This window comes from Tiliqua scincoides, chromosome 1, assembly GCF_035046505.1.
Source record: "Tiliqua scincoides isolate rTilSci1 chromosome 1, rTilSci1.hap2, whole genome shotgun sequence".
Taxonomy (NCBI): Eukaryota; Metazoa; Chordata; class Lepidosauria; order Squamata; family Scincidae; genus Tiliqua; species Tiliqua scincoides.
In genome coordinates this window covers 299,075,142-299,093,236 of record NC_089821.1, presented here as the reverse complement: position 1 = coordinate 299,093,236, position 18,095 = coordinate 299,075,142, and the positions used below count along the sequence as shown (strand labels likewise).

The following is an 18,095-nucleotide window of genomic DNA, read 5'->3' as shown; positions in this document are numbered from 1 at the left end:
CAAAGCAGCTAATATTATAATGCTGTTGTACAAATCAATGGTAAGGCCATACCTGGAGTACTGTGTCCAGTTCTGGTCGCCACAACTCAAAAAGGACATAGTGGAAATGGAAAAGGTGCAAAAGAGAGCGACTAAGATGATTACTGGGCTGGGGCACCTTCCTTATGAGGAAAGGCTACGGCATTTGGGCCTCTTCAGCCTAGAAAAAAGGTGCCTGAGGGGGGACATGATTGAGACATACAAAATTATGCAGGGGATGGACAGAGTGGATAGAGAGATGCTCTTTACACTCTCACATTACACCAGAACCAGGGGACATCCACTAAAATTAAGTGTTGGGAGAGTTAGGACAGACAAAAGAAAATATTTCTTTACTCAGCGTGTGGTCAGTCTGTGGAACTCCTTGCCGCAGGATGTGGTGACGGCATCTGGCCTGGATGCCTTTAAAAGGGGATTGGACAAGTTTCTGGAGGAAAAATCCATTATGGGTTACAAGCCATGATGTGTACGCGCAACCTCCTGATTTTAGAAATGGGCTATGTCAGAATGCCAGATGCAAGGGAGGGCACCAGGATGAGGTCTCTTGTTATCTGGTGTGCTCCCTGGGGCATTTGGTAGACCTCTGTGAGATACAAGAAGCTGGACTAGATGGGCCTATGGCCTGATCCAGTGGGGCTGTTCTTATGTTCTTATGACAAAAAAAGAGGTGCTTCTAATGTACGCAATTTAATGCACATCTAGTTTGGTCCTTGTGTTTCTAGCCTTCAACTCTTATGAACACTTACCTGGGAATAAGTTCCATTAAACTCAACAGGGCTTACTTCTGAGTACAAATGCATAAGGTTACACAGTCAGTGATTCTCAGGAGATACTAGGCTTATTGTCATTACAATTAAATTGCTATTGTCTCCAATTTTTATATTTTCTACAACATGAAACAAAAGAGTTTTCCTATTACATTCAATACGTGGTAATTTACTGTTTTACAAATTAATTCTCCTCTTACCTTTTCCCCAAACTAAGATATTTCCACTTGAGTCTCCTGTGATTGTGTCACCGTTTTCAGAAAAAGTCACACAAAGGACAAACTTTGGCTTTTCTTGTTTCTGCATAGTAAAGCATTTAGTATATTTATAAACACTGCAGAGTTCATGTATCTTAGTGGCATATTTTTATTTACTCGATAAAAACTTTAGCAATGTATAAACAACAATATGCTTTGGGGGGCTGATATAGGCAAAACCACAGCAGGCGATGGGGTGTGAGGTGGCTTTAGGTCTCTTTTTCTCACCATGGTTCCAATCCTGTTCACAACCACAATCACTACTGATTAGGGAGAAATCTCTCACTGAAAGTCAATGGAACTTTCCCCCCAATGAAAACAGTGTGGGTGGGGTGCAATGAGCTCAAACCCTAAAGCCCCTCTCCCCTTCTGCCACAGTTTCCCCCCTGTTTAGGGCCTTTGCCACCCTGTCTCCAAAAAGAAAACAGATGCTCACATTATCAATTCCAGGTAACATTTAGCCTGAACTCAAGTATGAGCAGATTAGAATTGATCAGTGCCATCCACAGGAGATGGAGAAGATCAAAAAAGAAAGGTAAGGATCATGTCCAAAGATAAGGCAGGTGAAGGAAGGATGGAGAGAACCAAAACAGACAAAGAAAGAGGATCCTGAAAAGAGACCAGCAGCGCAGTCGTAACTTGCGCTGGAATGAGGAGACTGACAGGTCTGCCTCGTATCCAGTGCAACTTTGGAGCTGAAAATGGCTCAGCCCCAATGGTTCTACTCGAATCTGCCACCTAAAGGGGTGGCGCAGATCTGATCAACCTAGAGCTGTCCTGGGCTGCCCGGTAACAGGAGCAGCATCTGGAACAAGTGCTGGGTCCTGGCCCTACCCCCTGCTCTGCCACCCCCCTCACTGGCTGAGCTTGGCCGGCGTGGACCTACCTCAGTCTGTTCCTGAGGAGACTGGATCTGGCCTCCACAGGCCAGCGCACCTCTGTTCGCTGGCCCAGCTGACTTCAGAGGAGGTGCAAATGTGCTTACGGCACATTTGCAACCCTGTGGGCCAGTGCAAGGGACTTGAGGAAAACACAGGAACAGCTCAACCAGATCCACTGCCTGGAGCCACACTGACTCATCACTGACTCCATGTGTGCTGCTCCCCAGAAACAGGTTAAAAAAAAAAAAAAAAAAACCACCTTCCTTGCTCTTTCCTGCATGATCCTTTTCTGTAATGCAGGAAATGCAGGTCATGCTGGCAACTTCTAGCATGTCCCACACTTTCTGTTTCATTTAAAGGAACCACAAAGAAAAAGCAAGGTAAACAATTGTTTCCTATCCCCTCACCTTGTTCCCCCCTTACATGTTCCCTTTAAGTTGAAAGGAGACACATGAGGAAGAAGCATGGTGAATGAAGTGGATTGCCTCCGCCCATGTATTCTTCATTTCAGACGCAGGCAGAGGCGATCCAGTTCTCTACCTTTAAGGACTGTGTGAGGAAGCAGCGAGGTAAGTAGAAAAGGACGCAGACTGAAGGGCTCTATCAGCAGCAAGCTAGAGGGAGGCAGAAGCAGACTTGGGGTGAAGGGGCTCCTCCCTGCTGCCCACCACATCATGGATGGCCTGGCCCTGGGAAAACGGAAGAAGATTGGGAAACAAGGCAAGAAGAACTTACAGCCCAATCCTGAGCTGGCTAGAGTGTGGGGCTGCCGCGCCAGCAAAAACAGCTGCTGCTGCATCCAGCGTGCCCTGGGTAGCCGCCACTGCCTCCTTGGGAGACGGGGATGTTTGTCCCCTTCCCCCGAGTAAAGAAAGTAGTCCCGCAATACAGTCCTGCTCTGGAGCTGCCGCAGAATCAGAAAGCTCTGTGTCTGGCCGCAGGGCCGGACATGGTGCTCAGGATCCGGTGAAACTGAGCTCCACTGGTCCCACCCTCCTCCTGCCCCACTCTCACCCTGCAACACGCCTCCGCCCTGCCCTCTAGCACTCATATATTGCTGCTATAAAGCCAGTAAGAACATAAAATTAGCTTTTATTTTTCTTACCTCAAATAAACCCTGCTTTTTAATAAGAGAACTTCCTTCAAGCGTCCAAAAATAAAGATGTGATTTTCCACATGTAACTATTATATTTGTGTCCGTAGGGTGAAAATCAGCTGCAAATACTGCTTCATTAGAGCACTAGAAGAAGAGAAAAAAAATGTTGGAATTGACAAACATCATCATACACGTGACAAAATGCTCATGGACAATTTGGAGGTTCAAAAATAGGCTTGCATGCTTCAGAAGTGGCTTAAGTGCATTATGCATTTTTTTTTAAAAGACACACATATATGCCAGTTACTTGATGCAAAAGGACAAAGCTTGATGCCTTATTAGGCTGTAACTCTATATTTATGCAATAGTTTCCCAAATTTTCCTAACAAGTTCTGCCCAAGAAGAAAAATAAATTATTTTTGGCTATTTAAAAAAACAACAGATCATGCAAAGATTTATTTATATTTTATTCTGATCAAAAGACTGTAGTGATTCTACACTGACATTTCACATAATCCAGTAGAGCTCTTCTTATGTTCTTATGACTGTTTGAGTAGCCAAGTGCTCTGGATTGTACTGAGAGCTCTGTTAGTGAACAAATAGAAATTGTGACCCAACCTCTTACTTGTCCGTAAAAACAAATTCTCTCATTTGTTTGTTTGCTTGTTATTTTAAATACTTTTACTCCTTCCTTTTACCAAACCTTCCTTCAGGGTGGTTTACAAAATTCAGAAAATGGTAACAATAAGCACACTACACAACAAACAACAAAAGCAGCAACAGCAAACCATATTACCAAGTCAGGGAGTAATTAATAATTGAACAATGAAAATGAAGGAATTAAAAGAAAAGATGATATTATGAATCATTTCCTACCCTCTCGAGTTAAGGCAGGGGTGTCAAACACGTTTCATACAGTGGGCTGACACTGCCTGCTGAGGGCTGGAAGTGATATCATTAAGAACATAAGAACAGCCCCGCTGGATCAGGCCAAAGGCCCATCTAGTCCAGCTTCCTGTATCTCACAGTAGCCCACCAAAAGCAGGAAGTGATGTCATTAAGCAGATTATGACCAAAAATAAGCACTTTTTTCTCACTTAGAAACTCATTAGCCGATGTATTCTCGGCATCACCTGGCAGGACAAAGTTCCAAACAACACAGTCCTGGAACGTGCTGGAATCCCTAGCATGTATGCACTACTGAAACAGAGACGCCTGCGTTGGCTCGGTCATGTCGTGAGAATGGATGATGGCCGGATCCCAAAGGATCTCCTCTATGGAGAACTCCTGCAAGGAAAGCGCCCTACAGGTAGACCACAGCTGCGATACAAGGACATCTGCAAGAGGGATCTGAAGGCCTTAGGAATGGACCTCAACAAGTGGGAAACCCTGGCCTCTGAGCGGCCCGCTTGGAGGCAGGCTGTGCAACATGGCCTTTCCCAGTTTGAAGAGACACTTGGCCAACAGTCTGAGGCTAAGAGGCAAAGAAGGAAGGCCCACAGCCAGGGAGACAGACCAGGGACAGACTGCACTTGCTCCCAGTGTGGAAGGGATTGTCACTCCCGAATCGGCCTTTTCAGCCACACTAGACGCTGTTCCAGAACCTTTCAGAGCGCGATACCATAGTCTTTCGAGACTGAAGGTTGCCAACATTATGAAGACCCTGACTGTTTCAAGATATGGGAGAGCACAATTATCATAGGGCTTTCAGCAGTGCTGTTTCGACTGAGATGTCACTTTGCAGCTGAGAGGTGGTCTGCAAAGTGATACCTTGGCAGAAGTGGCATTGCTGAAAGTGCAGTCCACATGATGACTGGGCTCTCCTGGGGCCTTGGCAGCTTCTCCCTTTCTTCTCTTTTCTCCCCTCTTGGTCTGCCTCTTCCTCCATTCCTCGTCTTCTGAGGCAGCCTCGCATCTCTCCTTCCCAGTGCCTTGGCAGAAGCAGTGCTGCTGAAAGCTGTGTGGCTCACACAGTAATTGGATTCTCCCAATGGCACTCTTTCAGCTGTGCCACTTCTGCCAATGTGTTACTCTGCAGCTCAGCAGTTGAGAACAACTGGTGGTGGTGCTGAAAGAGCCCAATTATCCTGAGGGCTGGATAATGAGTTTCTGGGGCTGTATCCAGCCCACAGGCCTTACTGTTTGACACCCCTGAGTTTAGGCCTCCATTAAGGAAAGGTTGTCCTAGAAGGACTGTAGATCAGCAGTGCTGCTTACAAGATATCTGACTGAAGAATAAACGTGATTTATGAGAACAAACTCTCACAGGCCAAATGTCACGCAAAATATCTTATCACAAAATACCTTGACATCTGCAAGCTTTTCTTCTCTCTGCCAGTCCCACACTGAAAGCACATGGTCATTGGAGTCGTCCACTGAACAAAGGTTGCTCCCTCCATTCTGAAACAGATCATTTGCATTAAGAACATCTTTTCCGTGTAAACAGACATTCTGCTACAGGCTATGGAAGACCTGACTGCCTCATTAAGAGCCTCTTTGTTGTGCTTTGACCACCTTCATATATGTGGTTCGTCGTTAAGCGGAAAGTTGTTAAGTGACACATGCCTATATATATATATCTTTATGTTTATTTTAAATGTGAGCCACAAGGAGCAATTCTAACTGAAAAGCAAAGCATATTTTATATTTGCAGATGTAAAGGGGAATAGCAGGAATTGGTAGACCTCTTGGTCACATGTTAGAACAGAAAGATTCTATATACTAAGTAAGGCTTTATAAAGTACCTATCCAATTTGGTAACTACTGAGCTATGGTCTTGCGCAAACCCTTCATAATAAAGAGTAAGTGTTCGCTTACAAAACAAAACCCTAAGAGTCCTGTAGCACCATAAGGATTAACAAATGTACTGTATCTGAAAAGGGAAATGTATGCATGTCATGCATCAAAAGAAAACTATACTGAAACATATTTGTCAGCCTTTAAGGCGCCACAGGACTCTGTTGTTTTTGCTGCTACAAACACAGATATCCCTCAGGAAGTTGTTACCACTGAAGCAAAACAAATTCCAGTTGATCAGAGCGTTTTTCCAGATTCACGTAAAATAAAACTTGGCACAAGCAACTAGAAACATCTCTTGCAAAACCTACACTGCGTAGAAGCTGCACAAGACTGCATTTGCTTGCAGAAGAAGATTTCACAACAAACTGTGCTCACTAGTCTTCGTTTTTAAATGCATACGTCTGGCTTGCGGGAGTACATGCAGCACATGGACAGTACATTAAAATACTACTTACCGATTTGGAAAATGCAATGCAAGTGACTGCCCGGTCAAAGAACCCCATTCCAATGACGTGCAGCGTATTCAAAGTCACAGAGTCCCAAACACGTACGTGGGGCAGAAGTTGCTGTAGAAAGTGAACAAAGCAGCAGCTGTGGTTAGGCTGGGGAAAATCTTAATATCATCAAAGAATGTGAAAATAACCGAAAACACATTTTGGAAATATGTGGTACCGATGGGATGTACAACGCCCCCGGCTCATGAAGATGAAGCACATGGGACACAGCCGAATTATTTTCCATACCATCAAATGAATATAGGAAATAGGTGGTGCAGATCTGAGTAGATCCATTGGGTCCACTGCAGCGTAACACATGGAAAGGGGAAAGGCTTCCCCTTGCCTAGAGCTGCACTGCTTTTAGTCCCAAACTTGTGCTGGATGCAGCACAGGCCCACTGGTCTGCCTATTTCCAGTGCAAGTTAGGATTACACCCTTAGAGCCCAAGCCTAGTCAAGTCTACTCAGAAGTAAGTCCCATTACAGTCAATGGGGCTTACTCCCAAGTAAGTGTGGATAGGATTGCGGCTTTATGGTGCAATCTTTTACCTGTTTACTCTGAAGTACAGCCCAAGCTCCAGATTCCCCCATCCTTTCTCCTCTTTGTAGTAGTAGTAGTAGTAGTAGTGGTAACTTTATTGTCATTGTGCTACAGCACAACGAAATTTACGCATACAAGATACAAGCATAAATATATACTACTTTGAGATACAAGCATAAATATATACTACAATTCCAACAGTCACACTCTACACACCCACCCACACATTCTATACAACATGCATCATAATATAAAAACAGTATAACAGACCATAATGCCCAGGAGCATGGTAACAACTATATCGCCTTGTTCAGCGTAATTATGGCTGTGGGATAAAAACTGTTCAGGAATCGTGTGCTGCTGTTCTAATAGTTCTGTATCGTCTACCCGAAGGCAACAGTTCAAAGAACTTATGTGCAGGATGGAAGGGGTCTCTCAGAATACTATGTGACTTCTGCAGACAGCGAGATGTGTAGATGTCCTCCAAAGCTGGTAGATGAAGGTTGATGATGTGCTGCGCGATCTTAATAATTCTCTGCAGAGCTTTTTTGTCCCCTGCAGAGCAATTTCCGTACCACACCAAGATATCATAGGTTAGGACACTCTCAATGGTGCAACGATAGTAAGACACAAGCAGCTGCTGTGACAAATTTAACCTCCCAAGCTTCCTCAGAAAATATAACCGCTTTTGTGCCTTTTCTATCAACATGCTGGTGTTAATAGTCCATGAGAGGTCCTCTGTGATGTAAATACCTAGGAATTTGAAACTAGCAACCCTCTCCACCTCCTCACCATTTTTGTATAACGGTGTGTGTACATCCCTCTTTTTTCGGAAGTCAATTATAAGTTCTTTAGTTTTTTTGATGTTAAGTGAGAGATTATATTCTTTGCACCACAATAACAACTCCTGTACCTCCTTCCTATAAGCAGACTCATCATTCCCGCTAACAAGCCCCACCACTGTAGTATCGTCTGCAAATATGACTAGGCAAAACCCTGCTGCTGGTATGTATCAGCACTTTTGTGATATAGCATGAAGAAATGCTGGTCGAAGGGGGAAAAGCAATAAAGTTTCACTGGATACAGATAAGAATGCAATCATTTCACAAAAATTCCACTCTATTCCCAAGGCTCAGGTCAGCTTGCAGTTCAAAAGTACTTCATTAAACCAAGCCCTTCTCTCCCTAAAACATATTTTTGATCATCAGGACTACAATGTATTTTTAGACACACTAGAGGGCAGTCTTTGAAAACAAGCTGTATTGTAATAGCAAGCTGTACAAGGGCCTGACAGAAAATAGTAAGTGCAGAGGGCAATTTGTCAATCACAGCTCTAGTTATACAAAGTACTCATGAGTACCAAATTCTTGAAAGAAAGACAAAGCTATTAATAAAAAGACATGATCTTTTTATTAATAGCAGTACATATAAATGCCCTGGCTCAGGGCACTGCAGGTATCCCTTCGAAGTATTAACAAGCTAATCTATAGTCAAGGCTTCAGGATTTGCTGGGGAAAAAAATAAGAAAACAAGAATTCCAGAACCCCAACAGCAGAAAATGAGTAATTAAAATAATATAAAAGAGGGCTACATGCGTATTTCAGTATCCCAAGCAAAGAACTGGATATTCTTTGAAATACTATGCATACGTTCCTGGGAGTAAGCCCCACAGAACACAATTGGACTTACTTCTGAGTAAACATGCATAGGGTTGTTTTGTTTATAAAAGTTGTTCAAGTTCATAGTTTTTATGAACTCTCCAAGTTCTTTTTTCATTTTCATCAAACTTGCAGTATTTGCCTGTGCAGTCTATACAAATTTACCTGGGAGTAAGGCCCAATGAACTCGATGGGGCTTACTCCTAAACAGACATGCATAGGACTGAGCTGAATGAAATGCTGAATTTTGCTACTGCCAACTACAGTAGTTATGTTAACAACACAGTTACTTCTAAAATACTAGTAGCTGCTTATTAGTATTACAATGGCAGCAGTAAATTTGTATGAGATCATGTTGGTCCATTAGAAGAAAAATCCACAATCTGAAGTTGGGTAATTAGGACCAACTGAAAGGAACAAAATAAGTTTTCACATCCTATAGGATTCTTTAATAGACTAGGAGATAAACAAAAAGAATGAAGGGATAGAGCAGACATATTATAGATTTTCCAATAGTCTGAAGCCTGCAAAAGCAACAGATGGAGCTTGGTAGGTTTTCATGCAGACTTGAATCAATCTCTGAAAGTTATAAGGCGGTTTCAAGACACACACACAGAGCTACTCAGACAAAGGAAGCAAAAAATGGTTGAACTCCACACTCTCAATATTTTGAAAATATAAATTCTGCAGTTATTTCATTCCAGTCCGCAACGCTAACTTAGAATACACAGGTTCCTACCCAGACAGGGATTAGGAAAAAATGCAAAGCAACTTTATATTCTGAAAGCAGGAGACAAATTTAAGGTGTTAGGCTGAAAGTCAATTGAAATCAAATGGGGATTGTTACAGCAGTAGCAGGTGCTTCTTAGAATTACATAACAACGTAACCATCTGGTGAAACACACACACACACACACTTCTATAAAACAAAATTATAATTATAGAAAACAGGCAGGCTTACTTTTCCATCCTTAGATGTTCCTGCAACCTGACCAGTTGCTATGGTGATTCTATCAGGATGGACAGCTAGGCTGCAAAATAAACCTTTGTCAAATGTCATGTTTACAAGCACTGTTAACAAAGGGAGCTAAAAGAACTCGGAAATCTTTGGACAAGATTTTCTGAAACATGGCATGCACCCAGAAACACTCTAATTACATTTATTCTTCTTCTCCATAACTAATTTTGAAAGGCTGGTTTTGCTCCAGCTTGTAGTAACATTGTCTTTTCTGTATTTGGGAAAATAAAAACCTACTAATCATCACAATCCAAATCATTTGCCATGAAAAAATTTACAGCATCCCAATTCAGGACATTTTCCAGGGTCATAAGAACATAAGAACAGCCCCACTGGATCAGGCCATAGGCCCATCTAGTCCAGCTTCCTGTATCTCACAACGGCCCACCAAATGCCAACCAAATAGTCAGGTAAATCTTAACACTCAATAGCATAAACTTTCAAGAACCAGATATATGTCTGCTTCAGTACTCTTCTTACTCATAATCTTGCGTTATGGTAGAGAGAACCAACAATGTCTATGTGAGTTGCCAGCCAGGAACACCCTGGTTCAAATTCACCAGGTAAATTCACTAGGTAGCCTTAGGGAAGCCACCATTCCCATTATTAAGTAGTAAATAAAACATAATTCATCACTATACAACCTTCCACTTAATGACAGACTGCATATAAGACCATGGGCAAAGCACAACAAAGAGGCTCTTAATGAGGCAGTCAGGTCTCCCATAGCCTGTAGCAGAGTGTCTGTTTACATAACAAAGAGGCTCTCAATGCAAAGAAAAGGCAATCTATCTCCAGTAGCCTGTGCAGCCAGCTAGTGTCTGGCAGGGAGTATCTGTTTTCACAACAAAGGCACTAGACTGGGCTGAATGTTCGCTGAACAACCTAATAGGTTGCGAGGGATCAGAGTATGTATCCCTGTCATTAAGTGACGAACACCTGTAAACAAAAATAATGCATGCTAAGTACATTTACTCTTCAACACCTTGTATAAATGCTCAACATGATGATTATATACAACTGAACTACTGCACAGAAGTCTAAGGATGGCAGAATTGTCTGTCGCCAGTGGTGAATGTGCACCTGTGCAGACGTAGACCCAGCACTGTTTTCAAATTCTTTTCAATGCTTTGGAGGCTACCAACGTGCTATGACTTACCACTTCACGTCATCATTGTGACCAGTATAATGTCTTTGCAGTTGTTCTTCAACGTTGTATAATACAACAACCGATGCAATGAAATACACAGTTTCACCCGTTGGAAGGAGGTACAGGTTACTGCGACAGTCCCGACCCCTATAGCCATAGCTGGCATGTTCGTTAAGATACAACAGTTCAGAAATTAAAAGTGATTTAAAGTGTGATTGCTTTGGTCAGTGAAAGGAGCATTTAGGGCTCCAAGACTAGTGTTCACCAGTTTGAGAACATAAGAAGAGTCCTGCTGGGCTGGGCAGCCCTGCTGCTGCCAAAGGCCCATCTAGTTCAGGGTGCCTATCTAGCCTTGGGTGCCTTCAGGGAGAAAGGCGGATTACAAATCAAATAAATAAATAAAATAGTTCAGCTTCCTGTATCTCACAGTGGCCCACCAAATGCTTCAGGGAGCACACAATTAGAGACCTGCATCCTGATGCCCTCCCTTGCATCTGGCCTTCTGAGGTAGCCTACTTCTAAAATCAGGAAGTTACACATATCCATCACAGCTTGTAATCTGAGATGGACTTTTCCTCTAGAAATCTATCCAACCCCCTTTCCCAATCCAGGCCAGATGCCAGCACCACATCCTGTGGCAAGGGGTTCCACAGACTAATTACACACTGGGTCAAAAAATACTTTCTTTTTTCTGCCCTAACTCTCCCAACACTCAATTTTAACAGATGTCCCCTGGTTCTGGTGTTATGTGAGAGTGTAAAGAGCATCCCTCTATTCACTCTATCCATCCCCAGCATCATTTTGTATGTCTCAATCATGTCTCCTCTCAAGCACCTTTTTTTCTAGACTGAAGACCCCCAAATGCTGTAGCTTTCCTCATAAGGGAGCCGCCCCATTCCAGTAATCTTTTTGGTCACTCTATTCTGCACCTTTTCCATTTCAAGATGTGGCAACGTTTGAGATGTTTGCTTCTCAGGAACAGCTGGTACTTGTTCCAGACACTGAATGAAACACTCTATAGTTTGATTGTGGGAAGACATAGGCTCAAACCAAACATGCAACTGTTCTTTGGGAAATACACCTTTGAGTCACTTCCATGAGTTTCAGTTCAGGTAGAATTTGCAACCACATGTTCACTTCAATCCAGGGCTTTCGCTTGAAGCAAAAATTGTGCTAGTCCCTCCTCCGGTACTTCCAATCAACCTTGGGCAGGCTACCTGTGTCTTCGTGAAATCCCAGCAGCACTTGCCAGCCAAAAGTGGAAGCTTCCCCAAGGGTTTGCTGTTCTGAGGGCAGTAAATGTCCTGCTGCCAGTGACAGCAGGATTCACATACTGTGTTTTCTGTGTCTAAAAGCACAGGACTAATCTGCCCAATTGGGAAAAGGCTCCTGTCCATGACACTTGAGTACACGGGAATAGGCTCCAAAGCAGGCACCTTCCCATCCCCCCACACTCACTGTTGTAAGACAGAAATGGAAGATAAGGAAACACACATTGGTTTTGCATCCTAATGTGTGCTTATTCTGTAGAAAATTACCATTACCATGTGGAATTTTGCATGTGTGGTTTGAGTCATAGTCGTCTTTCAAAGAATAAATTTGCTCTGCGCGTTTTATAGGCAGGTGAGACTCAACCTTCCACTAAATATCTTCTTCACTTTGGCTAGGGTGAGTTTCCTTTGTAATGGTGGAAGGAAAGCAGACAACTTGAAATAGATCCCCTCCCATCAAGCCAAGCCAAGCTCTTTAAAAGGGCTATGTTTTAAGCAAAAAAATGGAAACCATTTCAGTCTCTGGTCAACAGATCTACTCGTAAGTCAGTAGCATAACCCTTGAATATTCTGCTACTGTTCTCTGTGGGTAGAGCTTGCTTCATTGCCACAAAGAGCTGCAATTCTTTTTCTCTGGTCCATGAAGAGGGATGAGAAACTACTTGGAAAAGATCAATACGGCATGCATACCCAATCTCAGCTACTAGTGAGTATACATTCCTTTTAGTGCTTTCGTTCACCCTTATTTCGCTGTGTTCTACCTATTGTACAGAGGAGATCTCCAGTAGGTCAGCCAATGAATCCCTCTGCCTCATACTAGTAGAACTGATTTCATTATTCCTCATTCAGGATGATTGCTTTCATTATCCTTGTGTTAACTAGCCAGATGGAAACAAGACTGTAGCAGGGTTGCACTGTGTATTGTTTTAGCAATGAGTCAGAATCTCATTGAGTCACCACTAGTGCAAATCTTATTGAATGCATATTAATTCCCATGATTTATTTTTCACATTTTTTGTACTGCCCATACTAAGGAGCTCAGGGTGACACACAGAGTTCCTCCCCTCCTTTAGTCCTCACAACCCTATGTAGGCAGTGAGACGGAGAGTTAGTGAAACTTCATGGCTTAGTGTGGATTTGAATCTGGATCTTCCAGGTTTAAGTCCAGTACCAGAACCACGACATCATCCTGGCTCCTGTTTCTCATATGTAGTGATTGCCCTACACTGTTGTCTAACATGAGACAGCCCCTATTTGTGATATACGAACCTCTCGTTTAACGCTGACAAAGATGAACACACCTAACTCTGCTCATATTTTGTTCAATTAAAAAGTAAGGTGCCAAAATTATTCCGTCAGCTGATTTCCATTTTTCATGCCGACACACTTTCAAAACAGGTGAAAGAAAACAACTAGAACAGTGGTTTCCAAATTCCTACTTGGACTTTGGAACCACAGTAAGTTGTTGCAGGGGCAGGGTGGAAGTGCGGGTGGTGGTGGCCCCAAAAGCACTGCAGAAACCCAGGGACATCACCACATAACTGGGGGCTTCCTGCAGCCTTTTGGAGGTTTGCAGCCACCTCTGTGACCCTCTGAGCAGTTGCAATGAGCTCCGTTCTACTATTGGAGCTCACTTCCAATTTGCGATTGCACAAACCAGAAGTGAGCTCCGATAGCAGATCAGAGCTCATTGTAGCCATGTGGAGGGTTACAGAGATGGGTGTAGGCCTCCAGGACCCTCCAGGATTCCCTAGGTATGCGGTGATGTTCCTGGGTCCCTGTGGCACTGCGATCACTGTGGCACTGTCGGGGACCCATTTCTGGGCCACTTTCCTTAAGGGGGAATGGCATATTTCCAGTTCCCTTTGTGGGTCGCAGCCCACCAGTTTGGGAACTGCTGAACTAGAAGAAAGTTGTAGACCCTAATCTTTGTTAACACTAAGGGCCCAATTCGACCCAATTTTCCAGCACTGATGCAGGCACACTGCTCCGATGTAAGGGAACAAATGTTGCCTTATGTTGAGGAGGCCTCCCTGACTCCCACCACCACCACCACAGGATGCAGTGCACGCCCCATTGGCATAGCTGCACTGAGGCTGGAAAACTGTATAGGATTCGGCCGTATGAATAATCAGATGCACTCCTGAGAATGTTTGTCCTTGGCCAATTCCACTTCCCTACCTACTTTTGTGATTTAAACAAAAAGTAGTATTATCTGGCTGGAGGAGATCTCCAGTAGGTCAGCCAATATATCCCTCTGCCTCATATTACTAGGATTGATTTCATTATCCCTCATTCAGGATGATTGCTTTCATTATCCTTATGTTAACTAGCCAGATGGAAACAAGACTGCAGAATGGTTGCACTGTGTATTTTTTTTTAAAGCAATGAGCCAGAATATTACTCGGTCACCACCAGTGCACATCTTATCAAATCATGGGAGTTAATCTATACCTAAGCTGGTATTATTTGCCCTACAATATTGTCTAACATGAGACAGCCCTTTCCTGTGATATATGAGCCTCTCATTTATTGCTGACAAAGATGAACGGACCTAAATCTGCTCATATTTTACTCTAATTAGCATGACTTATTAAATAAGACTAAAACCATTAAAATGCAAGGTGCCTTAATTATACCCACAACTCATTTCCACATTGCATTTTTATAATGTCACACTATCAAAATGGGTACAAGAAAACAACTAGAAGATGGTTGGAGACCTTAATCTTTGTTAACACTATGAATAATCAGATGCAGTCCTGATAATACATTTGTCCTTGGCCAGTTCCAATCCACTTCCCTACACACTTTTAAGGAACGTAAGCAGGAAATACGATAATAGAAAACAGCTCATGGGCACTTAATTATGATCTAAAGCAGGAGTGTCCAAACATTTTGGCAGGAGGGTCACATCATCTCTCTGACACTGTGTCAGAGGCCAGGGGAAAAAAGAATTTATATTTCAAATTTGAACAAATTTACATAAATGAATATATTAGAGATGGAACTTATATGAATGAATGAAGGTCTTGCAGTAGCTCAAGGCCTATAAAAGGCCTTGCACAAAGCAAGGCCAGCCTTTCCTTCGCTGCCACTGCTGCATCACAGACGTGAAACAGCAAGCAGAAGGGGGAGCTCTTGTCCCATAGATCAGGTGAGAGGTCAAACAGTCGTCCTTACACTGAGAGCAGTGTACTTACACTGAGAGCCAGCATGGGCTCCAGCAAGTCTCCAGAGCGCCAGAGGCTCATTGGAGACTGTGGGCTCCCCATGGGTCGGATTGGGAGCCCCCGAGGGCCTCAAGTGGCCCCCGGGCCTGGGTTTAGACACCCCTGATCTACTCCCCCAAAGCTCTTGCCTGTATAGTGTGCTTTGGTCATATTGTTATTCAACAAACGTACAGTATAAGCAGGTGCAGGTACCCCATATTCAAAGCAGTCTGAGAACAGTTTTGCCCATGGCCAACTTATGGAAGAGAGTAAGCAGTATATTGGAAACTAGGAACTCCAAGCAAATTTCACAAGATCTACTAAAAACAATGCCCACTAAAACCTGACAGGCTAGAATGTGCCAAAGTTGTATTTATATAAAAATTATCTAAAAGGCTGTATTGCAAATTGCTGTGCTCTTTTTTTTAAACTGTCCAGAAATGCTATAAATATGCTTTGAACAACCTGTTTAAGCGCTCATAATTAGTAATCATAGCGCCCTACTTTTCTGTAACGTGCCTAATTTAATCCTATCATAATTGTTTTAAGCATAACCTTCAGGCTACATTCAAGTGAAACCTTCCTGGCGCTGATTAACTGCTTTGCATAAAGATGTGGAGCAGAAGTTTCATATCACTAATTCTCATTTGATTGTTTTGTTGGTGACATGGTAGTCATTTCCCAGAACAAGATGCCTATTTTATTTAATAACCTTCCAAATAATAGATTAAAAAAAGTGTCAAGAAAAAAGAAGCTTCCAGTTTAACTGTTAAAAAAAAAAGGATACACCCATTCCAGTTTAAGTCTCTTGGCCGGTAGTTCTGCTTTTGCTTCCAAATTGTAAGATTCCACTTGATCTTTGGGCATGTACATTGTAACAGGACGTCCACGCAGAAACATTTTAACATATCCTTCATCTATTAAAAAGGTCAGAAATAAAGAATTATATACAAAGTCATGTATTTTGTAATATTTCTATCCCAGCCCACTAATATTTTAAATTTTGTAAAAATAAACTGCCTAATGATATCTTAAAATTAATAACTTGGACAGAAATACTTCTTCCAGAAATCAAAACTTGATATAATAAATCATGTACATGAAGTGTCTTTCTGTTTTGAAGCTCTTTAGAACAACTTCTCAGTCAGATTGTACAAAATTAATTCTATGCACTGGAAAAAAGAAGAAGGTGTAACTGTCTGAAAACATAGGTCTTATTTTTGGTACCCAAATGAGGAAGAAACCCCAAAGTAAAGATTAACACAGAAATGCCACTTAAAATTATTTTATTTAATTTGATCAAATATTTACATATCAAAGTATTAGCATCTGTAATTTGTAACATTCATTGCATCTAAGTGTAAAGGTAAACTTTACACACTTGATATATATTGTTAGAGATACACTGAAAACACGATGAAGACAAGCAGTTAGTAAAAGCTATATACATGCAGAAAAGAGTTAGGTTTTCAAATAAATACTGCAACAATGACAACACAGAAACATAAAATATATGAAAGAGCTACAGATCAAAATGGTGCTGACAGTAAAGTAACATGCTTAAGATCAGAAACACTCTAGTTCAGGGGTGCTCAATAGGTGGATCGCGATCTACTGGTAGATCGCGAGGCAAAATGAGTAGATCGCGGAGTGCCAACCCCCCCCTTCAGGTGTCTCTGGGAGGAAACGCCGGGAGTAAGGCCCATTGTACTCAATGGGGCTTACTCCCAGGTAAGTGTGGCTAGGATTGCAGCCTCACAGCCTAATTCTAGGCATGTCTACTCAGGAGTAAGTCCTGTTATACTCAGTGGGGCTCAAGGTACACCAACATACATTGTACACATAAATGTTATATGTTATGATGGCGCGAACATTGTAAAAAAAACTCTGGTAGATCTCCGGGCCTTGCTGGGTTTCAAAGTAGCTCTCGAGCCAAAAAAGTGTGAGCACCCCTGCTCTAGTTAGTGGTAGTATAAGAAAGATACCCAGGGAGAGAAACAATATTTTAGTAACAGATCTGAAAGTACTGACTAGGGGACTTCATGGGGCTTAAAAAACTGGGTGATCTAGGAAATGGCATGATTGTCTGACTAGGACTTTTAAGAACTGGCAAAGCCAAAGGAGGTTTCTTGCGAACAGCAGATGAAGTTTTTCGAGATTCAAAACTTGTTGCCTTTTGCTGCTCCATCAGCAGATCAAGGGTTCCAGCCTTGCTCTCATCCGAATTAGGCAGTTTTGGAGTCAATGACATCAGTAGCGTTACTAGATGGAATAATCATAGGCGCAGAGAAAATGGAAGGGCAAAAGTAACAAAATTATGTAAATCAGTGACAGAATCTACGTCTTCTTAAGTACTGCTATGGATTCGCAAAAACACCATTACAAAAAATTCACTGTTTTGAAATTTCAAGGGTAGGGATTTATTTTAATGGGAAAAGAGAAGGAACATATAGGTTGTCCATGCAGCTTTAATCCGAATGCAGTGAAGTGGTATTAATAACTTATAAGTTGCTGCAGTCATGAGCGCTATTTCTTTGGTTTTAAAAAGCAATGAAGCTTTGCAAGGAAAGATACCAGAAATTTATTAGACTGCGTTTCATTCTGACATACAACTAAAAGCTTACCAGCTGTATCTCAGAGCCAGACTACACATCATCTTAACCCATTTCTGCCCAGCCCACAGGTGTACACGTTTGATCCCTGTTGCATGTACGCAACGTTGGTCAAAAATGGTTTAAGTATCTACTTGAAGCCAACATGCTTGTGGCAATCCTATTCAATTTTCCAGTGCCAGTGCAGCCATGCCAATGGGCTGTGCGCTACTTCCTGTGGTAGTGGGGCAGTCAGAGGCCTCCTCAAGGTATGGAAACATTTGTTCCCTTACCTCAAGGCTGCATTGCGGCTGCACGG

General features: G+C 42.5%; 1 protein-coding gene across 5 annotated transcripts in view; it reads right to left on the bottom strand.

Annotated features, from left to right (window-relative positions):
• Window positions 1–18,095, bottom strand: part of EML1 (EMAP like 1) — a 158,404-nt gene that overhangs the window by 23,087 nt on the left and 117,222 nt on the right. For all 5 annotated transcript variants that reach the window (XM_066628955.1, XM_066628939.1, XM_066628947.1 and 2 more), the window contains 7 exons: window positions 15,973–16,102; window positions 10,712–10,861; window positions 9,496–9,565; window positions 6,295–6,405; window positions 5,345–5,440; window positions 3,050–3,184; window positions 1,007–1,106 (listed from right to left, as the gene is read on the bottom strand). In XM_066628955.1, the coding sequence (XP_066485052.1) occupies window positions 1,007–1,106; window positions 3,050–3,184; window positions 5,345–5,440; window positions 6,295–6,405; window positions 9,496–9,565; window positions 10,712–10,861; window positions 15,973–16,102 (792 nt within the window). The remainder of the gene's footprint in view (window positions 1–1,006; window positions 1,107–3,049; window positions 3,185–5,344; window positions 5,441–6,294; window positions 6,406–9,495; window positions 9,566–10,711; window positions 10,862–15,972; window positions 16,103–18,095) is intronic.